Source organism: Lampetra planeri, chromosome 1, assembly GCF_965212315.1.
Source record: "Lampetra planeri chromosome 1, kcLamPlan1.2.h2, whole genome shotgun sequence".
In the NCBI taxonomy this organism is placed as follows: domain Eukaryota; kingdom Metazoa; phylum Chordata; class Hyperoartia; order Petromyzontiformes; family Petromyzontidae; genus Lampetra; species Lampetra planeri.
Window position 1 is genome coordinate 37,022,900 of NC_136107.1, and position 25,136 is coordinate 37,048,035.

The window sequence follows — 25,136 nt, forward strand, 5'->3', positions numbered from 1 at the left end:
CTTTAACTTGGACCGGTCACAAATTAACGCCAACGCGTGTCGATTGTTTCAATGTCAAGACTTTTGCCCCAGCTTCCGTGCGAGTGACGTTGCCGCCCCCCGAATTCAACACCTTTTTTTGCCCGTTCGGAAACAGGGTCCAGTGGTGCTACCGCCTTGCGTCAAAACAAATGTCACAGGGCCACTGCAGGAGACCCCAACAACGTAGTCCCTGCAGCCGCCTATGAAACCTGTTATGCACGGCGGTCACCCATCCAAGCACAGCTGTCCAGGCTCAACCCTGCTTGGCTCGTGAGATCTGATGAGATTGGGTGGATTCTGGGTGATTCGGTCACAGGCTTTACTTATTTGCCCGAGTAAAAAAAAAGCCACCCCCTTGATTTAACGAATCTGTCCTTGCGTCTGATGGCAGCAAAACCGTATGGTTACGCTCGTTGGTAAGTGTCCAAAAAGCGCGTCCGTGTGCTCGAGGAACTGTGTCCTTTCACGCCGCGCTAACGGAACGTCTGGCCCCTGCGTGCGTCGCCCCCCTTCCCCCTCCGTCACAGACGTGTGCAACCTGCCCCTCATGCTCGGAGCTCTCTGCCACCTGCAGCTACAGGGCGCCCTGGATCACAGCTCGGAGGAAGTCTCCTTCCGGCTGCTCTACCACGGTGTGCCTCCGCGTGCAGCTCCCTGCGGTTAGGGCGGATCCGCTGGCGGGCACTCTCAGTTATCTATCTCTCCATGGTGGCCAATGTTGGTGGTCGGCGTTGGTGGCCGACGTTGGTGGCCGGCATTGGTGGCCTGCGTTGGTGGCCGGCATTGGTGGCCAATGTTGCTAGCCGGCATTGGTAGCCTGCGTTGGTGGCCGGCATTGGTGGCCAATGTTGCTAGCCGGCATTGGTGTCCTTGCGTTGGTGGCCGGCATTGGTAGCCAATGTTGCTGGCCGGCAATGGTAGCCTGCGTTGGTGGCCGGCATTGGCGGCCAATGTTGCTAGCCGGCATTGGTGTCCTTGCGTTGGTGGCCGGCATTGGTAGCCAATGTTGCTGGCCGGCATTGGTAGCCTGCGTTGGTGGCCGGCATTGGTGGCCAATGTTGCTGGCCGGCATTGGTAGCCTGCGTTGGTGGCCGGCATTGGTGGCCAATGTTGCTGGCCGGCATTGGTAGCCTGCGTTGGTGGCCGGCATTGGTAGCCGGTGCTGTGGTGGCCAGAGTTGGTGGCTGGTGTTGGTGGCCGGAATTGATGCTCTTTACTGGTGCCGGATGCTGGTGGTCAGGGTTGTTGCAAGGGTTCAACTCTAACCCTCAGCAGTTTGATGAATGGGTTCCACTTAACTATCTATGGTTATTTCACACTCCCATTACTGTGCTCCCTGAGCCCCAAAACCAATTTTGATTGGCTGCAGTAGTAGTTTTCAGAGCTGTAATATATTTTTCACTGGAGTGCCCCCGATGTGATGCGGTGTGCGGTTGATGTGCAAAGTACGGCGTGCGGTGGGGGGTGCGGTGATGTGAGCTGCGCGGGGTGGCGATCCGTGCGGTGTGCAGTGTGGTGGGAATTGCGGTGTGAGGCAAGCAGTGCGGTGTGGTGAGCCGTGCGGTGTGGTGAGCCGTGCGGTGAGCCCGTGCGGTGGGCGTTGTGTGGCGAGCAGTGCGGTATGGTGAGCAGTGTGGCGTGGTGAGCGGTGTAGTGAGATTTGGCAGTGGTGAGCCAAGCGGTGTGCATTGCGTGGTGAGCAGTGTGGTAGGGTGAGTGGTGTAGTGAGACGTGTGTTGCGGTGAGCCGTGCAGCGTGGTGAGTGGTGCGGTGTGCGTTGTGTGGTGAGCAGTGTGGTAGGGTGAGCGGTGTGGTGAGTGGTGTAGTGAGCAGTGTGGTAGGGTGAGTGGTGTGGTGAGCCATGCGGTGTGGCGAGCCGTGCGGGGTGGTGAGCGGTGCGGTGTGCGTTGTGTGGTGAGCAGTGTGGTAGGGTGAGCGGTGCGGTGTGGTGAGTGGTGTGGTGAGCACTGGTAGGGTGAGTGGTGTGCTGAGCCGTGCGGTGCGGTGAGCCGTGCGGGGTGGTGAGCGGTGCGGTGTGCGTTGCGTGGCGAGCAGTGTTCCGGGTGGTGGATCGAGTAAAGAGCGCGAAGGCGCCGGTGCTGCTGCCGGCGTTCTCCTTCGTGTACGCGAGCCTGGGCCAGGGAGCGGGGGCCGGCTGGGGCCGCAACTCGGGGGACAGCCGCGGTGAGACTCGCGCACGCGCTCACCGCCCTTGCCGGCCGCGTTCCATCTCCACAGCACCGAGGGCGCGGACCGACGCCTGGGAACCACGCCATCCTCACCGCCCTCATCACCGTCGTTCAAATCACAGCCCTTACCATATCTCACCACAATTGCCAACCATTTTCAGCCAATCTCATCACCCATTCCATTGTCACGATACATCTCCACTACACTTCAGCCTCACCACCGTCACTGCCATCACATCCATCGCCATGCCCCTCACTCCCTCACCCTCCTTATTCCATCTCTCCCCCCCCCCACTGCCCTCACCCACCTTACCACCATCACCATCGTCACCTCCATTAATACCCTTGCCTTCCTCTCCCACCCTTAACTTCCTCTCTCCTCCCCGCCCCACCACTCCCTCCTCATCCACCTCACCGCCCGCTGAGCTAAGAGGCACCGTTGACGATCTCCGCCTTAATTAGCGGCGTTTCCAGCCGGGGCGCTCGCTCAACCCGCTCGCCGTGGAGCAGCTGTAATTATTGGAGCGATCGTAATGGTTTACATTATTTGTATATTTTGTTAATTCACCGGGAAACTCCTCCCAAGTTCCCATTACACTTTTAACGGTGGCTTAAATCGTTAGCTAAATGTTTTTTTTGTACGCGTCGGAAATTAACGTCGTTCTCTTGGCTCCTGCGTTTTTTTTTATTGGGAGGTAATACAAACGGTGTGTGAATTTAACTTTGCGAGCGCGCGCTTGCGTGCGTGCGTGCGTGCGTCGAGAGAAGAGGGAAATAATGCTACTTTCCGCGATGGTGGCTCCTCCCTTCAACGCGGCACGGATGCTGGTCACATAACTACGGGGTGGGGGGGCAGGGGGCGGGGGGTGGCGATAGGGGAGGGGGGATGGGGTGGTAGAACCCCGACGGGTTTAGAGAGACGTCGCCCCGTGATTACAACGCGAGACCTCTTTTGCTATTTGTGATTACGCGCACAGCGGCAATCATCGCCTCCTACTGGCAGACTAACGCCCACTCGCAGGCAAGGTGGCGAGTCACCTTGTGCCGCACAGGGACAGCTACCCATGGGGGTCCCCTTGGTTGGACCTCATAGCAATCCTACACTCCGAAATGGAATCAATTGAAAATTAAAGACAAGCAACAGCACGGTTGTGGCCGTGTAACCCAAGCTATGGACCTCATAGTAAACCGCTTTAGTCTTCTCTTCTTCAACAGGGGAGTAGCAAAACCACACCAACTTTCCACCGAAGCCCTCTCGTGGCCAGGGGCAGACCTCGGGCATTGGCTCCTGAACTTATTGCTGCGACACGCAAGAATAGAATGAAATCTCCCCCACCTGGCAGACGTATCGCCTGCCTGCAGGCCATGTGCTGAATCACCCCGTGCCACACGGGGATAGCTGCCACTTGGGGTGCCCTTTCAAATGTGTTGAGATGACACGTGATGCATCTTGCGTATCGCATGCGAAGCCCTCTGAGACGCCCTGGAGTAAAGGGCACTCGATCAAATACAAATTATTATTATTACATTGCGGACGGACGTGAGCAGAGAGATGGTCAGGCTCGAGGCAGCTTACGGAGAAGGTAGGATCACATCAGGCTGGAGACAGAGCTAGCCACGTGGATTATGGAGCGTCCGCAGGTTAAGGCACGATGCACTCTTCTAAGAAACGTGTGGGCAAGGGCAGGACTCGTCACTGGAAGGGATGGCGATGGCCGGCGGTCGAGAATGGTGACAAAGCGGAAACCCAAAAAAATGGAACGCATCCAGGAGGGGGAGATGGAGCGATGAAATCGGCTTGCGTGTGCAGGTGCTAGGCGGATTGTTACATCGCGAGAGGTGGCGGTGGCGGCTTGGAGAGGCCTGCACCCAGCGGTGGATCTACCCTGGCCGATGGTGATGATGATGATCGATGGGGATCACCATCTATTACTGCGGAGGCACAAAGGGCTCGGCAGATGTTTAATCTCGGGACCCAGCTCCGAAGAAGGTCCATTGCCTGAAATATCTAAAACAAGCACCATCTGTATTGTGGCCCGGTAAACGCACTTTTGGGCCGCCCTGTATTTTCTCTGTCATTCGGCGGCGTTGATGACGAATGTGCCGAGCGCTATCGCTCTCTCCCTCGTTCATTTTAAACAAACGACCCTACTGGAAGGTCAGCGAGTGCGCTAACGGGCCCTGCGTCAACTCTCAGACTTAACCCAGCCTCATTATTTTGCAGGGCTGCGACGATCTAAAAAAAAATGTACGGCATAGCGTCGGGTCTTTGAACACGGGATCAGCAGCCATCTTCATGCATTAAGTTTTCGTGCCTTCCAAGTTACCGAGCTGTGTTTACCGTCAAGTCACTATTGTAAATATATATCTACATATATCTATACACGTATGGATAATCCACGTTAACCGCAGCTTCGTGCGCCGATTCCGCCGGGGCGCCCCAGCGAAACAAGCCGTTTCCATCTCGCGTGTTCCACTCTCGGCTCGAGTATCTCTTATAAATAACTGAGAGGACCATGGCCTCGTAAATGTGAAGCGACGTGGGCCCCCCGCACTTCTCCCCGCTCTCGCGCGCTTCCTCGCCGCCATTGCTTTCTTCCCCGCGCTGGCTTTTTCCGTCGGCTCCGGAGATGGGTACGCCGAATTAATTATTTTGGCAGTAACAGCTAATCGCCGTAATTTGCCGGCTGTAATTAGGAGTCATTTCATTACGCTCGCTGCAGGGCCGATAAACTGCGCAAGATTTTTTTTTTCTATTTTTTTTTTTCCGCCTCTCAGAGGTGGGTGGAAATTACAGGCGGACAGCCGGTGGATTAAGGAAAGTAATTTAGTCCAATTTCCATAATGGACGTGTGTGCGTTTACCAGCCCACAACACGCTTTTGAGAACCCTCGCGTGATTGATCGAGACGCGCTGTAATATATTTTTTATGCAGGTGCGCATTTACCGCAAATGAATTATTTAAACCCCTGTCCACATGGGCCCTCCTCACGTGTGGCAATTTGAGTGCGAGGGCGATGACCTGGCATAATAATTTTAACCCAACTTTCACAGATTTCCATGCGCGCGTGTGCGCGTTGGGGAGCGGTGGTGTAGCGGTTAGTGCGCTGCGCTACGAACCCGGCGAGGCGTGTTCGATTTCCGCTCACGGCTAAAACCAGTGGTGATTATCTGAACCGGTCCTGGGCCTCCCCTTGGTCAACTCAGCCTCAAATGAGTACCTGGTGCGGTGCGTAAACATCGCCACTAGGGAGACAAAGGCGGTCGGGCGTGGTGCTGGCCACCCATCCCCTCGTGTGCTGTGCTGGCCTTTATAGGTGCTCGCTAACAGCACTTGCTTCAACAGTCTGTTAAAGGCTATACGGGGGATCTTTGTCTTTGTGCGTGGCCCCGTATCCCTCTCTGTGCCCCGTCGACGTGATCATTTGTCACGGTTCACGGTCGTGATTTGGTAAAAAAAAAAATAGTTGTAAGATAAATACGTTAGTCAGTTCAACACGTAGGCTTTCGCGACCAATATCAACCATAACACAGATTATTTTGGGTTAGATCGCGTAAATATATAAATGTGTTGTTAAACTCACCACCGCCCGACACAGCCAATTAGTAAGATTTGTCACGTAAACAGAACATGCCAATTTGTTACTAGTACAACATTTACAGTTGTGACTTTGCTCTCCAACACACCGGTGTGCTGCACTAGTAACGAATTGGCATTTTCTGTTTATGTGACAACCCTTACTAACTTGGCTGTGCCAGGTGGTGGCTTTACGCAATCTAACCCAAAACACCTGTTATGGAAAACACGTTTGTCTCGTTTTTTCAACAGTCTCATTTGTATCGCTTGTTGGGGGTTGTCGTCATTCGTCTTGGTTTTTCTTGTCTTCTCGGTTAGTTTTGTTTAGTACCGAACGAAGTGCTAGTCAGGAGAAGCAAACCGTGAATCATCTCCCGAGATGCCCTGCAGCACCCACAATGCACTCCTCAAGATTTGGCAATGCCAACATCGGAAGCGGTGGGCCTGTGCAGAATATTGTGGAAAGACGCGTGTAGGTTGGACAGGAGACGCGACGAAGAAGATGATTCGTACCGCTAGCCCAACTGCATCGCTCAAAATATCACCTGCGTGCAATTCGCGCAGATCGATGCGCGTGCTGCGAGCGCGAGAGGGAAATTTGAAACGACAAGTCGATGGGTTGCGATGTGCCTAGTGGTGATGTGTCGGCAGCCAATCACAATTGGTTTTGGGAGTAAGGGGTATGACCAGTCGGGTACGGGGGTCAGCTGTCTGGATATAAGCACACCATATATAATCACATATCTGTAAGCATCACATATTTACTTGACACCAGTGGGTCAACGGAGAAGGGAAACTTCTAATACAAGCACATGACTTCAATATAAGCTCAGCTGGCCTTGCTTCCTCCCAAGGAGTGTGCTTATTGGTCACATGGTTCCTCTGTCACAAGCCCCTCGAATGCCCGTCCATGGGCCAGAGCAGAAATTGGTTAACCCAAACTGTGAGCACGCAACCCACCCTTATTGGCCTCTTAAAGACATTGCAATCCACTAAAGTTATGCCACCTAGGGCAGAACCGATAAGTGCAATATCTGGTATGTCCCACTGTGGGGTGCCACGGTGGTGAGATGTTAACTACCTCGCCTGGTATACAGGAGACCGTGGGTTCGATGCCGGCCCTGACGCCTGTATTTTTGGAGTTTTCATGTCTCTGTTCCCATGGTCGCGTGGATTTTTCTCCGGGTCCTCCGGTTTTTCCCTCCACATTTAGAGATTCCGTTTCGAGTTTTTGGCTGCTATACATTTCCACATGATGATAAGCCACTTCGTTGAGCTATCATTTGTGGCCAGGTCACTTCTGAAAAAGAGCTATATAGCTCAGTGGGCCTTATCTGGTAAAATAAAAAAATTGTTTAGTTTAGATCTGGCACGTGGTGCAGTGAACCTTGCAACCTGAGCCAACGCATCTCTCCGCACGCCTCGTGCCGGCTTCACCGCTTCGGCAACCGGCAAGAATTTGCGGGATGCACGGTTCCCAGCCTGGCAGCCGCGCCGGGCTTCTGGCTTCACCTGTCGTCGCTGTCACCCACGGCGCGTGTGCCTGCGCGTGTGCCTGCTGTGCGTCAGCCGTGGCGTTGGCGCTGTCCAGCGAGCGGCTGCTGGCGCTGCTGCAGGAGGCGGTGCAGCCACCGGTTGGCGACGAGTCACCGTGGCCGTCACCGGCGTCGCCGTGCGAGTCGGAGCTGCTGGGCAGCGCTTGGCTGCTGCTCTCGGCGCTGCTCGGGTGCCAGGCGGCGCACGACATCGAGGTGAGGGGTCATGAGGTACCCCCCCTTCCCCCCCCTACAAACCCCCCTCCGCACACTCTTCGCTACGCAGCCAAACCCCTGTGTGCATGCACACTGGGCCTTGGCACACCTTGCCTGCGGTCAAATTCACACCTCTACCAAAACCACAAAGACAAGATCGCCCGTATAGTATTAACATACTTTTGGGGCACACGAGGGGGTGGGTGGCCAGCACCTTTGTCTCCCAAGTGGACGATGTTCACACACCGCACCAGGTACTCATTTGAGGCTGAGTCGACCTGGGGGATGCCCAGGATCGGTTCACTTCTTCCCTATATCTACCCACACCTGCCACACCTTTGCCAAGCGGCTATCGTGCACATCTCCGCATACAGCCGCTTAACATACCCCCGCTGCACATACAGCGCCTCGTCCTAGTTTACCGCACCTCGTGCGCCGCTTGCCAAACACCGTCACCCTTTGTGTGATTCACCTCCAGTTCACACGCACTCCTTCACGACCAAGTAAAATATACCAGTTGCGTTGGTTTATCAGCAGAACCGGAGGAATGTTAAAAAGCAGCGTAGATTTAACCACTTTTTTTTACGACGTTTCGCTGGAGGTTATCGCATCCCAGCTTTTGCCGATAAACAATATCAGTTGCGAAATTTGCCCATAACGCGACGACTTGATTTGATATTCACCGTCGGGTGGTGGAGGGCTACAGTAAAGAGAACATTGTATCCCACACGACGACCCAACCCAGAAGAAACCGCCCGTGAATCGCGACGCACGCCTCACCAACGTGGGCGCTCGGCGTTCTGTAAACCGCTCACCCCAAGCGTCGCCTTCCCCTCCATGGGAGATGCTTGGTCACGTAGTCCCACGCGTACCCCACCCGGTGCCACCAACCTTGCCCCCCGCGCACCACGGCCCGCCCGCTCACCTTCACGATGTCACGCCACCTGTTCGCATCGCTCGCCGGGGCTACGCGCCACGACTTGCTGGAAGCTTTATTTTTTCACTTGACGACGATTGCTTGTGTTGCGATGAAAACGTCGTGATTTTTTTATTTTTATATTTACGTGACTTTACCGAAAGACGCAATCAGTATGGAAGCTTCGTTTGTGGAAACAAGTCAAGGTCATGTTGACTTCTAACCGCCCCCCTCCCCCCGGTGACATCGCTATGACATCACTGCTTTTTGTTTTTATTTTGTCGGTGCACGGTGTCATCACTGTAGTGCTATGGTGGGGACGCCTGATCGTCATTTTAGAGTTTTGTCTTTGTTATCAACGTAACTTCAAATCCATGCCGGACAGTGCAGGACGCGCGACCTGTTTGTGTATTCAGAGCACGAACGCCGTTGGGTTTTTTGTTGTTGCGTTTGTCATTCGATCGGCGCGGCGGTCATGCCCCCACATCACGGTCCTCGTCATCATCGTCGTACATAATTGGCCTTGATCGATCCACTGCTGGATGAAGGCCTCGCTTAACCGTCGCCGTCTCTCACGGCCCTGTGATGTAACCCAGGCACCCAGGCGGTAATCGACCGACAACTCAAAAAAAGACACGAGACTGCGCCGGCCCACGCTCGGTGCTGCCGACACCTCACATCCGTCCGCCCGTCCAACAGTCGATCCGTCTGTCCATACCTTCCGTCCGTCTGTCAGTCCATTTGTCCGTCAGTTCATCAATCCATCCGGCAGTTGATCAGTCCCCATCCTTCCGTCTGTTCTTCAGTCAATCCCTTCTGTTCGCGAGTCCATTCGTCGATCCGTGTTTTTGTCAGTGCACCCGTCTGTTCGTCGCTCAGTCCATTCATCCGTTAGTCGCCCGTCCGTCTTTCCATCTGTCCGTCCGTTTTCTCCGTCCGCTCGCCTGCCAACGACGAGAAAAAAAACAAAAAATCCTGCAGCTCCGCGCAGTGCGTGGCCCGGCAGCGTGGAGCAATTTCAGAGGTGAGATTTACAGCGGCGATGAGCGGGGGCAGCCGAGACCGGGCTGCGATGACTGCCGCGCCAGAGCCCCCCGTCAGCAGCAGCGGCAGCGGCAGTGCAGATAACTTAATCTAGAGGCGCGCGCGCGCAATGGCACACAGGGAGCGTGTTGCATTGTTGACAGAGCTGATAAAACACCCAATTTAAGGCAAGCTGTTAAGTCGCTTGGGAGATTTCAGAAGCTGTGACGTTTATAGATTAATTTTCTGCTCGAAAACAAAAACAAGCGAGCAATTCTTGTGGGAGCTCGAGATGAAAGCTTCTAATTAATCAGTCAATTACAAGTTGCCTCAATTGAGGAAATTCCCTAAGCAGGAACAAGTGTTTTTTGTCTGCGTTCGTGGTTGTTTTATTTGTTGTTGTTATTTTTTGTTCTTTTCACCGGGGGTTGTGGGGGAGCTGCAGGTGCGTGGATGCATCGGTGTGGATCCTCTTGTCCTGCTGGCGCCGCTCACCGGGAAGCGAGGAGCGTCTGGGCTGCTGCAAGGTGACGGGGGGGGGGGGGTGAAGGGTGGCACACCCGGGTGTCTGGTTGGGGGGCTGTCGTGCACGTCCACGCTGCTGGGCGGCTTGTGTACCTGGTGAGCTAGGGGGGTCTGCTGAGCAAGTTGTCTGGTGGGCAGGAGGGAATGTCTTGTTGGCACGATGTCCTGATGTCCAGAGTCCTGGGACCCCAGTGGATCGGCCAACTACGTGGCAATGGGGGCAAGGTGTCCGATGGGCGAGGGAGTCTTCTAGCGAGCAGTGTGGTGGGCCGGGTGTCTTCTTGACAGATGCACAGGACGCCAAGCAAGCCGGTAGGCTGGGCGTCGGTGAGATGCACTAATGAGCAGGGGGGCGCAGGGTGTCTAGCAGACATTGTTTTGGTTGGCAGGGAGTTTGAGGTTCAAGGTGTCATCTGTGCAGAGTACTACTCTTCTAATAGTGCAGGGTGCCAAGCATGTAGGTATCATCCGGTGGGCTGGGTGTCAGCAAGGCACACTGATGAGCAGGGTGTCTGGCAGGCAGGGGCAGGGGCAGGCCGACGGGGGCTTTTCGTGCCGCGGCCAGCACTCGTCGCTGTCTAACCCCGTACGCCCGCGCGCGCCCCTCTCCGCCCGCGCGGTAATTGCGACGCGCACCTGTTGGCGTGGGCCTGGCACTTGCCTTTAATTTTCATCCTGCATCATGAATCACAATTAAGTCCTGTAAACGCCTGTCTGTGGTCCTCGGAGGTGGGCTGGGTGGCGGGAGGGGGGGGGGGTGCGTGGTGCGTATTTGCCACGGGATGCTCACCATTCCCACTCACAGCCGCTTGACGTCCACTTAATAAATGGGCGTCAAGCTCTGGCGTGATGCAGCCGCTGCAATCGCACGCGGATGCACAGTCTCTTGACGGACGCGCTTTGGTGTAACGTTTCGGTGGGGGGGGGGGGGGGCGGTGGGAGGAAGGGGGGCGGGGGGGCTGGAACAGCCTGCTTGGACGGTGCTCGCCCGCCTGCCCACCCTCACCGGGCGCTGCCGTGGCCCTGATTGATACTAAATTGGCGTTGGAACTCATTTCAGAAATTGGAGTCGCGCCACGGTGTTGTGCCCTGGGCCTCGGCTGGTGTTAATAATCATTTTTCACGCGATGACATCCGGAACACGGGACCGCGGCCAGCGCGGCTTGATTACACGTGACCTGGCGTGCGCGCGCGTGCCCTGTAATGTTTGTCGCCGAAACGCACCGGGCTGCCCCCCCCCCCCCCCCACCTGCGCGCGCGCACACGTGCATGCGCACTCGTATTTGCGTTCGTCCTTGTGTGTGTCTGTGTTTTTACGTGTGTGTTGTGCGTATGTTTATTCGTGTGGTGAGCTGCGGTCCAGCGGTTAGCGCGCTGCGCTACGAACCCGGCGACCCGAGTTCAATTCCCGCGCGCACGACCAACACCAGTGACGACTACCTGAACTGGTCCTGGGCCTCCCCTCGGTCGACTCAGCCTCAAATCAGTACCTGATGCGATGTGTAATCATCGCCACTGAGGAGAGAGAGGCGGCCGGGCTTGGTGCTGGCCACACACTCCCTCGTGTGCCGTGCCGGCCTTCACAGGTGCCCGCTAACAGCGACTGCCTCGAAAGTTTGTTCAGGCTACACGGACGGGGGCGGCAGTGTAGCGGTTTAGCGCGCTGCGCTACGAACCCGGTGACGTGACCTCAATTTCAACCTCACGGCCGACATCAGCGATGGATATCTGAATGGTCCCGCGCCTCTCCAGTGTGAGCGTGCACGTGCGTGCGTGCGCTCGCTCGCGTATATAAACATTCCCGCGCGCTCGCTCGCTCGCGGGAGCAGATTGCATTGCGGGCGCGTTAAAAGGGCGGCCGTTATTTACGACGCGTCGGGGGTTTCGCGACTTTTTTTCTCTTTGCGTCATTATCAGCCTGCGACGGAGGAGGGTGGGGTGTGGGTGGGGGGCGTGGGGGGGTTGGGGTTGGGTGGAGACGCCGCTGGGATGTCAATCTTCAACGCTCGCAGGTTCAACCCGGGGCGGGGGGGGGGTCCGCTGGCGCGGGCGGTCAGAGGGAGCCGTCGATCGCGACGCACGCGACGTGGCCTGCGCGTGCTGCGTAAAACATTTAATAAGGTCGTAAATAAGGGAGGGTTGGAATAAATGACTCCTGGCTCACCCGACGGATATACGGGCAGCCAACTGGATGCCTTCATCAAAATTGCATTTACTTTTTTTTTGGGTTGGGAGGGGGGGGGGGTGCGGTGGTTGGGGGCTGCAATTTTCCAAACTAAGGTAACAAGCTGTTTGCGACGATCGCAACGTTTTTTTGTTCGGAGCTGCCTCTCGCGCCGAGTCGTGAGTGGAGCGGCGCTAATCGGCCCAGGGCAGCCGTGACTTCCTCCAGGCCTCTCTCGTCGCGCAGGTGGTGCGGCCCAAATCAGCGCAGTTCAACGCACTTCAGGGCGCCGCGCCGCTTGTGTGTGTGCGTTGTGCGTGCGCGCGGCTTCGTCTTATCCGGGACGACCTAGCGGGCGGGGGGTGGCGGCGTGGTGGGGGGCGGCGAGTTCGTCCCAGAACCGATTCGGATATCGCGCACCGCCGCTTACGTGAGCCGCGGCTGGGAATCAAACGGAGGCCGCCAGGTTGGTATCCCGGTGCGCTCAACATGGCCGCTGTGGAGACAAAGGCGGCCCGGCGTGGTGCCGGCCACACCACCCCGTCGTGCGCGCCGCGTCGGCCGTTGCATGCGCTGGTTGACAACACTTGCCCCAACAGCCCGTGAAGGCTATAGATGGGGGGGTGAAATGTTTGTGTTTGCGCGTGTAAAGTGTGCGCCCTGCAGCTGCTCAAGACGCTGCTGGGCTTGGGCTTCGCGTCGCCGCTGCTCCGCATCCGCACGGCTCCGGCCCCGAGCGACGCTGCCGCCAGCGACGTGGACGCCTCTCTGCGGCCGCTCTCGCTGGACCACATCACACACCTCGCCATCGCGCTGGACAGACACCTGGTGCAGGTAGCCTCCCTCCTCCCCCCACCCACCCAGTGCCGACGGCGCACGTTCGCCAAAAGTCCTGACGGAGAGAGCCGATGCCTGCGTCGGGGGAGCCCACATCTCGCATAGTAACGCAACAAGGCCATGTCCAGGACCGACAGACAAACGGACAGCCTCGGGGGAAGCTGAATGCGAGTCTGCAGCTCGTCATTAGGTGACCTTGAAACTTACCTACTCATTATAAACTGCATACACTCCCTTCTTTCCCCCCCCTCCCCCCACCTCCCAACCAATCCTGCTCTGGGCTTCCCTGCCCCGTAACTATATTTGCCCATCGGCCGCCAATGGATACTCCAGTGCCTCCGCTGAATGATTTATTAACCAAGGCTATGCCATGCCTCACAGTGCTGTCCCCCACGGTCTGTCTAGGATTTCCATGGTCGCGTGTCCGTGGGGCTTTCGCTGGGTTTTCCGCTTGAGTGTATATACATTCGCATGTTGAACGTCTTTCGCACTGTACGTAGCCAATCGGAGGTGCGGGGGGAAGGACAAACTAAGCACTTAAAGCAGTTCCAAAGAAATGAGTTTTCAATCTACACTTAAAAGTGCATAGCTCCAGTGGATTCCTAATATCGGAAGGAAGAGCGTTCCAGACGGCCGCAGAAACGCATCTGAAAAACGCACGAATGCAGTGACCGAATAGGTGGTGGCTGCATATTGGCACCACCTATTTGGCCGCATGTGCCACCATTTTTTCGAGGCAGAGCTCATCCAGGGGTTCGCTGGATGGTTTGGGGATCAGACGTTCATTGCTTTTTTCGGAAGAAGATTTCCATGAATAGGGACGCGTGCTGGAAATGCTCCAGCATCTCCAATTCAGTCGTTACGATGCCCAGCTGTAGTTTTGTTTTTGCCTAGCGGACTCCTGATGACAGCTGTCCCTGTGCGATGCATGGTGACGTAGGGCTGGCCTGCAAGTGAGCATTCGTCTGGCAATTAGCGGTGAACGTTGCTATTGGTTATTCCAATTCAATGCTTTTGCTAATAATTTTTCAAATTTTAAGCGTGACGCCAGCACACATGGCCTATGCCTTTTCGAATAACATCACACGGAATTTGTATGGTTCATAAAAACCACAGTATTGGCCGGGGTGGCCAGGTGCATGAACCGCAAAACAACGACCCCCCCCCCTCTTTGCCTGAACAGTTTTCATGCCTACACGGGCGATCTTTGTCCCCGTAACGTGCATATGGATGTGACGTCACGAGAGTGGTCTCCTTCTCCGTGTGCCCAATGATGTGGAGTAGCAACTATTATTTTACGTGGAGGTGGTGGATGAGCCAGATGATTGCATCGGGAGTAGCAGAGTGAGTGGTGAATCGCTGTGATGACGCGTCTTCCTCCTCCTTCGTGTTTATGAACACGGGGCATCAAGTCACATCATTCCACGTCCCATGGTTCTGTTCTGAGTGGCGACCACAGCCTCCGCGACACTTACCAAGAGAGGTTTTTTTTTCCATTTGCGAATCATCATCAAGTATCCGTATCTGCTGCTGCTGCTGCCATAGCATACCAGTCAGCCCATACGCTGTACCCGTAGTCTTGTTCAGGGAAATTGAGTAAAAAAAAAAGTGTAATTTTTTTTGCTTTTCTCCCTTGTGATGGGACTTTGTAGGATTATCGTTGAGCTTTATAAGGGCACGGGGTGATCAATAAGATCTGAATTGGTATGTAATAAGGTAGGCACTGATAAGGGGTTGACAGGTATGCCATGGTTTGTGCCGGCACCACTGTGAGCCTAGGTTAAAATCCAGCTTTTAACAAACCGCCTGCGGTGAATCTGAATTCTCAAGCGTAGCGGGTTTGGCGGTCTAGGCCTGGTTACCGTCAGTGGTTGTCGTGCTAGATTCGTTTTCTTGATCGATACCAAAAAGACGAAGAAATATATTTTTTTATCGGCTTTGCCCTCCCCAGCAAGAATACAGGCGTTAAGATGTTCAAACGCCAAATACACACAAGGCATCAAGTCTGCATTAACCACACATGATTGGGGTAAAACATGCCAACGAATTGGCAGAAAGGGTCCCAATGATATCAATAAATTCGCCGAATGTGGCTTTAAAGTTCTTGAATTGAAATAGATTTTTTTGTATCTTGACTTAAAGCTTTCGTGACTGCAGGAATTCATATTCTTTGGGTCTTTCGGTAAAGTCACGTAGATAGGTTCAAAGAAAATGTTTTAAAAATTACGACGTTTCGATCGCAACACAAGCGGTCGTCATCAGTAGCCCTTTATTGGTGGAAGCCCACAACCAGTGCCGTCATGGCCCTCTACGCGTACCATCACCTCTAGCAGCAACCTCCACCGTCAACAGCGTGAGTGTGTAAAGCGAGGTGCAATGATTACCTGGCAGCCCTTTAATTGGTGGAAACCCACCACCAGCGCCGTCGTTGTACTCTACGAGTACTTACATCAGCTGACCCGCCCATGCTGATTAAAATTAAAAAATTAAATAACTAAAACTATCCTGTAATTGAAAGCGTGCTTCCAAAATCGAAATGTTATGACAGATTCCCAAAAGCGCAAAAAGTTAATTTTATTTTATATTTTATGCCCTTGACACAACAATTACATTAAATCCATGCCGCAGTTAGAATCCATTCCAGCATTTCCAGCTTTCGCTTTTGCAGATCCGAGTCGATGTTTTGGGCAATTAGTTGCAGAAGGCTGCTGAGAAGCGATGAAAATCTAGGAGGAGATGTCTGTGTTTCCTCTTTTTTCTTAAACCTAACAGTTCATATTTATTGGCCTTGAAGTTGTGTTATTTAATCGCAATTAGAAGTCGTGTCAGGGTGCATTTTTAATGAGGTGATTTCTGATTTGTTTTGTTTACACATTGTAATTTCCGTTGTTTTGCTGTTATTATTTAAACGTGCATATCCCTTGGATCAGAGATGCTGCAGGTCTCACTGGGCTCTCAGCTGATTGCTGCTCAGGTCATCTGTCTGCCCTTAACGAAGCGCTTATTTCGTGGCTTGCTCACAGGGATCGCTGACTGCCTGTTGGAAGATAATAATAACTTAGTCTACCTGGGAAAGGCACACCGAGTCCGGCGTTATGATCAGGAAGATCGTGCTGCATCGGGATGTTTGACCAACACTAATTACGTGGTTTATTAGCTGTGGAAATAAACCGGAGAAGCCGAAGGAAGCCCATGCAGGACAGGGGGAGAGCATGCAAACTCGACGGAGAAAAGTGCCCGAGTGAGTAAATCGATCCCGGGTGCGTTCTTGCCTTGAGACTCAAGTGTTGCTCTTACGCCACCCTGCCACCCTTCTGCCCCACCCCACCGAGGCCTGCCCCTGCCTCGCCACCCCAGGTGCGGTCCCCTTGTGCTGTTGATCCATTGCTCTTTGCATTCACTCCTCCGCCCATCACTTTCTCTCCCTCTTCTCTTTTTCTCCTCCCTCCTCTGCTTCTCTTTCCTGCCACAGACCACGACCGGGCTCCTCTTTGGACCCGTTCGACCCTACCGGACGCGGCGACCCTGTGCATCCTCGGTCGTTTATCACGTTGGCTTTGCTGAAAATATAACTTTTAAAAACACACACACAGGACGCCTATTTTTAACTACGTTAGCGGGGGCGTTGGGTGACCCACGCCCCTCCACGCCCTCCGTGTCACGGCGCGGTGCCGCAAGATGACATCACTCAACTACTGCTTCTGCAGTCTCTCCAGATTGCCTCCCAACCCTCCCCCCCGTTCCCCCGTCGCTCGCTCCTTGCGAGGATTATTCACGGCCCGGCACTCATACCGAGAGATGCGCGGTCTTACGGGCCGGGTCTTAGTCACACAGGAGGTGCAACTCCCAAGTGCAGCGAGACGATTTATATTCCGCAGTCCTCGCAAGGCAGGGGCAGGCGTGACGGGGCATCTGGACGGTAAATGCAAAAGTTTGACAGGTGCAGCAGCCCTGCGATTGCTCGCTCACACCACCGCTGCCGGAAGGTGCCTCGACTAGAGAGAGCTCTACAGAGCCCGCCCCCCCCCCCCCCTCCGCTAGGTGTTGGCCTTCTCTTCCCACGCTTGGCTGGTACATCTTGGGAAAGGTGGTGGGGTGGCAGCGGGGGGTAGGGGGGGGGGGTGATTGAAGAAACTTTCAACTGCCGCGCCGGGTCATCTAATCTATCCGGCGGTCTCTGGGTTTGCGAGTCTGGCGGTGCGGCCTGTGCCACCACGCAACTGCTTCCCATTGCGGTAAATGGAGCGAGCGCCGTTAATCCGGCTCCGAGGTTTGGGGGCGGCGGGGAGGCTGGGGGACGGGGGTGGGTGGAGGAGGGGGGGCACGCTCGCGTGCAAGCGCCGTGGCACCTGTGGTGGGGTTCAGTGGAATGGAATGCTCGTTTGTATTACTCTCGCCTTGTACCACCGCCAGCCCCCCAGCTAAATTGACTCCTCCGAGACCGCCAACCCTAATGTTTTCCCTCTCCCTGCATCATGGATCACATCTGTTGCCGACACTTGCTTGCCGGTTTTAATTGAATTGCAAGTCGCTAAGCTATTTACAATTAAAAATCCTAATCAGTTTGTTGCGAGCGGTAAACATTATTTTATTTTTAGCCGCCGTTGATTTAAAGTTGATGAAAGATGTCTTGTTTTTTTGTATTATACGCGTCCAAAGAAATTGTGATGAATTGCTCGTTTATAATGAACGCATACTGTCTCGAATAAGGGATGGCTTCAAGTGCCAGGAGCGACGAAATTAACGAGAGATTTAAAAAAATATTTAATTTCTTACTCTCTTCAATCGTGTCATTATCGTTGAGTAAACTCGCACAAAACGAAACGAAAGCACACACTCATAATTTACATTCAACGCGAAGGTCTTTGCATCCTTAGTGCTAAATTCGCTTGCGAGAACTGTTCTCCAACTCCCCCATGGCGAGCTGGAACAATTATAATTGGCGCGTTACACGCTTGTAAACGTCCACAAATTTAATTTGTTTGTTCTGCTACGTTGGCGAGATGTTAAGACGTTTGCCGCAGCCGGGGGATCGAACTCGGGCTGCCGGGTTCGGAGGGCGGTACGCTACCCACTGCGCTATCACCCTTGCACCCCCATCCGCCACCCCCCCCCCCACCCCCCCACCACCACGCGAGCTTCCCTGATCCGATGTACCATTTCGGAATTGTGTGTTAGAAATTGAAAATTTAGCTCGCAATTCCCAGTTCACATAAAACAGCGATCACTGCAGAAATTTTCTCCTCTGATAATGGATGTGGGATATCACTGGCCGGCACCCAAACCCGTGAGGAGGCTTTGAATGCAATCGTCTCCCCCTTTATAATAGAGAATGTCCTTTTGTAAAAGAGATTTCGCACTCTCTTGTACTTCCCTCCCACATATTCACAAAGACATACATAGTCACACAACGCGCGCACGCCCCTGCGTACGTGCGTTGTGTGTGTTTTTCTTTGTGTGTGTGTGTGTGTTTTGACGTGTGTGTATTTGTGCGTGTGTGTGTGGGCATGCTTGTTAGGTGTATGTGTTTGGGTGTGTTTATGTGAATGTCTGTTTCTGTGTGTGTGTGTGAGTTGGTCTTTACACGTGTGTGTAGCTGTGTTTAAGCATGTGGGTCTGTGTTTCATTTATTTTTGCACATTTGTGCGTGTATGTGTGCATATGTTTGCATGTGTGTGCATGCCTTTGTGTTCGTTTCGGTGTGTGTGTGTTTGTATGGGTATCTGTCTGTGTCTGCGTATGTGTGTGTGTATCTGTGCATATAAGCACGTGTGTGTCTCTGTGCTTGGTGTGTCTGTGTTTGTCTGTGAATACAAGTATGTGCATATAAGCATATGTATATGTGTGCGTATAACCATGTGTGTGTCCGAGTGTGTATGTGCGCGTCTGTGCGTATAAGCATGTGTGTGTGTGTCTGTGCGTGGGGAGCAGTGGTGCCGTGGTTTGCGCACCGCTTAATTTCCATTCCATGAATAACATTAGAGGCGAGCGGTGCCGTAGCCAATCCCCGCGCCTCCCGAAGATCAACTCTGGCTCGCACGAGCACCTGGCGCAGTGCGCAAACACCGCCACCGGCCGACACGAAAGCGGTCGGGGCGTGGTCCTCGCCACGCACCCCCCGCCTCGTGCGCCGTGCCGGCCTCAAGAGGTGCGACCGCGTGGGTCAGCGATGGCCAACCCAGGCGATAGTCGGTGGGCCACGTGAGCGGCCCTCCTTCACCTCGGTGGGCCGCAGGCTTCACATCGTGCTCGCGCACGTGACTCCCTCGCGTCGCCCCGGACACACTTAGACCAGGCCATCGGGAGGGGCTCCACGGGGACGACACGTGGCCCCGCTGACCGCAGGTTGCCCACCACTGGCGTAGGCTTTTGCACGGTTGTGCCGTACCTACAGCTGTCCCAACGCGCGTTCCGGCCGTTGACCGCGTGCATTGCGCCCGACGTTTCGCTCCACGTTTTTGGGGGGGGGAGGGCGGTGGGACTCCTTCAAGAGATGAAACTCTTCTGGCTGCGTGGAGCGAAACGTCGGACGTCGTGCCGAAAGGCACGCGGCACAGCCCGAGGGCACGGTGGGAATCGGGAGCCTGCGCTTGAATTCAGCCGCCGGGTCAGACTGCTCGGGGAATTATTTAAGCATGCAACATCCTCCTATTTTGTCTTATGCCTGTTTGTAGTATTCATATGAAATTAGGGTACACGAATATATACTTGTTATGGATAGGCGTGCCGTGTAATATAGTGGTAGGGCCTTGCGATAAACGAATTTCTTGGTCCAAGCCGGCCTGGCGGTCGTATTCCGGGAAAAAATATCGAGTGAGAAATGAAACCCCAAACCCCAGCATTATTATCGTCATCGTCAATATCATGCCTGTCACCATCATCATCATAATCGTTCATACATTAACCCCCAGCTATAGCCTTATTTTGCTGCTATAAATGAGCCACTTCATTGAGCTTTCATTTGTGGTCAGGTCACTTCTGAAAAAGATGCAAATAGCTCAGTGGGCTTTACCTGGTAAGAAACAAAATAGTTTAGTTTTATTTGTATATATTTTTGTAAGTGATGTGTTTACCTTTCCTTTACTTTGCACTCCTGTCGTGTTTTTGTATTGATTGTTGCTGTAATGTTCTGACCTGCCCCTACTGGACATCTGTGATGAAGAGCTTTATAGCTCATCGGATTCCTCCAGTATAAATATTCTGCATAATCAACGTTTTTTGGTTACATGGCGTTATTTATAAATGTGTCGTAACCCTCCACCACCCGACACGGCCAATCAGCAAAAAAAGTGTCACGTTGACAAAAGACAAAATAGTTCACTGTTTTAGCCCACCGGTGTGTTGAAGCGTGAAACTACAACATTTACAATTTTTGAGTGCAAAAAATTGTAAAATCATGCGATCTAACCCAAAAAACGTTGATCATGAATAATATTGGTCGCGAAAGCCTACGTGTTAAAATAAATATTCTGATTCTGGGTGCTGGCAAACAGCACTTGGCTCCCCAGTTGGGTGGGTGTGTTAAAGGCTACCTGGGGGATCTTTGCCTTTGTGTGCTCAGCCCCAGGATGCGCTGGCGCTGGCTGCTGCGAGCTGCCTCTGTGCGCTGCTCGAGTTCACAAGTGAGCGGAGCGGCCCCGTGGGTGAGTGGAGTGCCTCTCCCATCACCCCCCCCCCCCCCACTTGCCATCATCACCGCACACGATGGCGGTGAGCAAAGACTGCCCCCCCCACCCCCTAAGAATCTTAAGGCCCCCCCCCACCCCCGGATTCACTATGAACTATTAATAAGAAAAATATATTACTTATCAGCTCATATTCTAATGTGAATGAACATGGAACGCTCGTTAGTGGAGTTGGCCAAGCATCGCAGCTATAGGACCACAGAGCTTGGGAAATTGTTGGCGCCGCTCGCGGCTGCCTTGCCACTTGTCTGCCTTCCTGTGCTCCCGTGTGAATATTCGGCCACGCCAATTATTTTACAGCGAGTTGAGGTACCTTTTGCTCGAATGACGCTATTTAAGTATAAACAACGAAGCATCAATAATAACAAGATGATACGCGTAAGAAAGCCGAATAATCTCTCTCATCTATATCTTGCCTGCATCTGTCTCCCTTCATGTCACTCGATTTTCATCTACATTTTTCTTACCTCGGTACATCTTTATATCACGAAATGTATAACATCCCATGAGGATGTTATACATTTCCTAGCATCCTTTACATGTTCTTTGGACATGTCCTTCCTCCCTCCTCCCCTCCCTGCCTCCCACCAACAGCCAGCCAGCCAGCCAAACTTTTTTGTACGATGGAATGGTTTTGCATCGCAAACAAACAGTGATGGCAGAGGGTTGTGGTGTTGCCGCGACACACGAACCCGGCTCCACACTCTGGGATGCGGGTGATGTCGTCACGGAGATGTGCTCGGTGACATCGCCACAGCGCACTCGCAACTTGCCCACGTGCCAGCCAGCGCAGCCAGGAAGGCAGCCAGCCAGCAAAAATTTTCTTCTAATATACAGGGACTCCTCTACTTATGAACATTTGACTTACGAACTTTCAGAGATGCGAAGAAACCTGTCCGTATGTCGAGTTGCCTGTTCAGACTGAGATTCGTAAGTTCAACCGCCGCGCAAAAGAAGGCAGTGGTGTCATCTACAGCTGTAGAACGTGAAGAACCAGTGGCATCTACATATGTAGAACGTGAAGAAGCAGTGGCATCTACATCTGTAGAACGTGAAGAACCAGTGGCATCTACATCTGCAGAACGTGAAGAAGCAGGGGCATCTACATCTGCAGGAGATTACACAACTTTTAAAGCCATTCCCCGTGTTTAGTGTACACGCCGTTCAACACGTTTGGAATCGACAGGGGTAAAGTTGGACTTGCAAACAAATCGACCTACGAATAGACCTCTGGAACCTAACTCGTTTGTGAGTAGAGGAGTCCCTGTAGTATGAAAGCGCACCTGCTTGTTGTCCCTAGTAGACCCGAACCACCACTGATCAATCAATATTTATTGATATCGCACACTTAACATCAATAAAAGGCGTCTCCGAGCGCTCTACATAAACCTAATATTTCAATCAGTCGGTGTATTTTTTTTCCACGAAGCGCAATTCATAGGATGATTTTATGTGATCGTATACGTATAATATCAAACATTCACTCTAATGAGCATGAAAACATATATTATATATAGAAAATACATGCAGGATAAAGCAAGATGAATAAAGAGTGAGTGCAGATCTTCAACTCTCGACGGACAAAGCCCTCCCTCTCTAATCTGACGAGGTGGAGAGTTTCACACAGGGTAGGAACCACAAAACACAAATGCTCGGGCACCCGGGGTCACCGGACGGACCCTAGGCATACCCCGAGCGATCCCACTTCAGCGGAGTGGAGTGAGCGGAGGGGGCAGGAGTGGCGGTGAAGCCCTTGCAGATAATCCGAATGATCCCGCAAGCACGAACAAACGAACACACATACATGCACGCCCCCCCCCGGCTAGTGGATATTCGGCCGTAACGAGGCACGTTGCTCATGGCTAAGAGCGGCTCCGTGCGGGACGCCGCGCGTGGGCGGTCTCCGCCATCGATGTGAAATTGAAACATCGGCGGCGGAGGTGGGGGGGGGTAGTAGGGGGCGGGGGGCAGGGGCGAGGATGGGGGGTGGGGGGAATTTTCAAACGACGTGAACTATGAGACATCCGACGTTCAGCGGCGGAGTTAATCGTTTCCGCTCGCTCTCTTGCCAAATTAGTCGTAAGCAATGCGGGAGTTGGGTAGAAACATAAGCTACCGTTCGTTAAAGTGCACGTTAAATAACGAAAAATTCGGAATAACAACTAGTTCATCAACCACTCTCCGATGGCGCACAGACGACGGCCTTCATCGTTGCGAGTCGGAGAGAGCGGGAGAGGTCACACGGACAGGGCGGGGACCCTCCTCCTCCTCCTTCGCGCTTTCAATTTGCGAAAGAGGCTTCTTCTCTCAATGGGCCCTCTCACTTCGTGTTTAATAAAGGAAATCTATTTGCCCCTTCAATTCCACCCTTGGCTCAATTTTCATCATTCCACAGGCAAGTGTGGGGAGTGCTCAGACTCGTAGGTGGTGTGCGGCAGAGGCGGCCTGCAGCGCCCAGGGGGTCGCTTCCTGGCAAAGCCCCTCCCCCCCCCGCCACCAAAGGGTCTTCCTTCCCACTCACTCCTGAACGTGGACTATTCGCAGCCGGTGCAGCGATGGTCCATAGTTGTATGTTGGGTCGGTCCCCCTCGATTCCCGAGTTCGCTACCTGGTTTGGGCAAAGCGTCGTCTGCAAATTGCAGGGTGGGTGTCCCGTTCACCGCTGAATCCCGGAACGCGCAAGCGGTCAACGTTAATTTTATTTAGAGAAGCGGAGCGCCATTGTTTTTAAAGACATAGTACTCATCGCAGTGAACGATAGCTGGCGTCAAAGTGTGCCACACGCCCTCGCGCATGGCCTTGTGGGAGTTTAGGTACCGATTAAGTCATCGGACTGGAATCAGAAGAAAAACAGATGATCGACACGTACGTCATCGGAATGGGAGAGGGTTAAATTTAGTCGTGAGAAGTTAAACGTCACGGACAGGAGGATTAATGACAATAACTTTTGCGTAAAGAATAACATCACCGTGGCTTTAGTGCCAAAAACAAACAAGGACCATTCCTTACCTCTCTTCGCTCACTCGCCACGGCAGAAATTGCCGATCCTCTGCAGCCAATTTCACCAGCGAGGTTCTATGCCGGCCTAGGGGAATCTGTGTTGTCCGATGGGATTTGTTTAAGTCTCTGGGATGTATGCAAGTCTACGGGGTCCTATGTAAGTATATGGGTCCTGTGTTGTTAGTCTTTCAATTTGTGGGTCAAATATAAAGATATCGGTCCTGTATTTTTCTATGGGACCGATTTAAGTTGTTGGGTCCTATGTTCCTTTATGAGGTCCTCCTATGTTACTATCTGGGCCCTATGTTTGTCGTTGGGGTCCTATGTTACTCTACGAGCCCTATATTAGTCTATGGGCCACCTTCACCCACGAGGGAGTACATTTGGTGGTAGGATTACCAAAATTCCGAGTTGGCACTCCCCTGTCAATACAGGCAGCCAAACCTCATCTTGCTCTGCCAGAGAGTTCTCCGATTAGCAACAGAGTAATCCCAGCGCTGTCGAAACCTCCTACAAGACAATCAAATCAGATCCATAATCAGGACCTCAGCGTCCACCTCGTCCACGTCATGGCAGAGGAGAGACGGCGACACGGCGACACGCTCGATTTCGCGGATCTCGGCGTCGGTATTCGTTCACCGTCCCCGCTTGTGGTTAGTCCGGCTAACCCCGGTTTTGTGGTTGGGTGTGGCGCCCGCAGCGCACCACCTGGTGTCTCGCGCCTGGTTCCAGAAGCTCCCGAGTAACCTCGCCACCACCGTGCTGATGAGCTGCGGCAACCCGTCCTCCGCGCTGCTGCTGCTGTCCGTGGTACCCGCACGCCGACACGCCACTGCCACGCTACCTTGACACGCACACCCCTGTCACGCCGGTCGCGTGACATCCAATTTACCGTATCGCCTAACCACACTTCCCCAAAACCCCCCTACCTCAGCCTCCACGCCTTACAAACAAACGCGTTCCCTCTCTTGGCTGCAACTCAGTTGTTAGTCTCGACCTCTGCCCATCACTCCTCGCGACGTGTTCCGGAGATCGAACAGCTATGCATAGGTTACGGGAAGAAACGTACCGAAACACTTTTGGTGTGAATCGTATGTACGTTTTGCGAACAATTGATTTGGCGCACGTATCGTGAGCTTACAGGTAAAAAAAAAATTATCGGTGATTTCTCGAAAGCCTTCTCAAGTGAGGGGCTGTGAATCACGAGGGCTCGGTGCTCGGTGGTTGTCGTCAGCGAAAGGGGTTTTGGTGAGGATTCTCTGGGCCGATGGCGTCACTGCCATTCAGCCTGCGTCAGGGGTACCGCGCGTGGTCCCGTGGCCCAGCGCTGTGGAGGTGGCAGCGAGGGTTGGTGGATCATCGCACGAACGTTGTGCAACTGTCTTCCCCTGGGGCGTCGAGGAGGAGCCCTTAACCTTGGCCTTCCTGTACGTTATAGAGCTTTTGTC

At 53.6% G+C, this 25,136-nt stretch overlaps 1 protein-coding gene across 1 annotated transcript in view; it reads left to right on the forward strand.

The window, feature by feature from the left end:
* Positions 1–25,136, forward strand: part of MEI1 (meiotic double-stranded break formation protein 1) — an 89,619-nt gene that overhangs the window by 58,855 nt on the left and 5,628 nt on the right. The window contains exons 23-29 of the mRNA XM_078599916.1: positions 549–653; positions 2,077–2,205; positions 7,357–7,538; positions 9,923–10,004; positions 12,819–13,000; positions 20,565–20,646; positions 24,389–24,498. Coding sequence (XP_078456042.1) covers positions 549–653; positions 2,077–2,205; positions 7,357–7,538; positions 9,923–10,004; positions 12,819–13,000; positions 20,565–20,646; positions 24,389–24,498 — 872 coding nt within the window. The remainder of the gene's footprint in view (positions 1–548; positions 654–2,076; positions 2,206–7,356; positions 7,539–9,922; positions 10,005–12,818; positions 13,001–20,564; positions 20,647–24,388; positions 24,499–25,136) is intronic.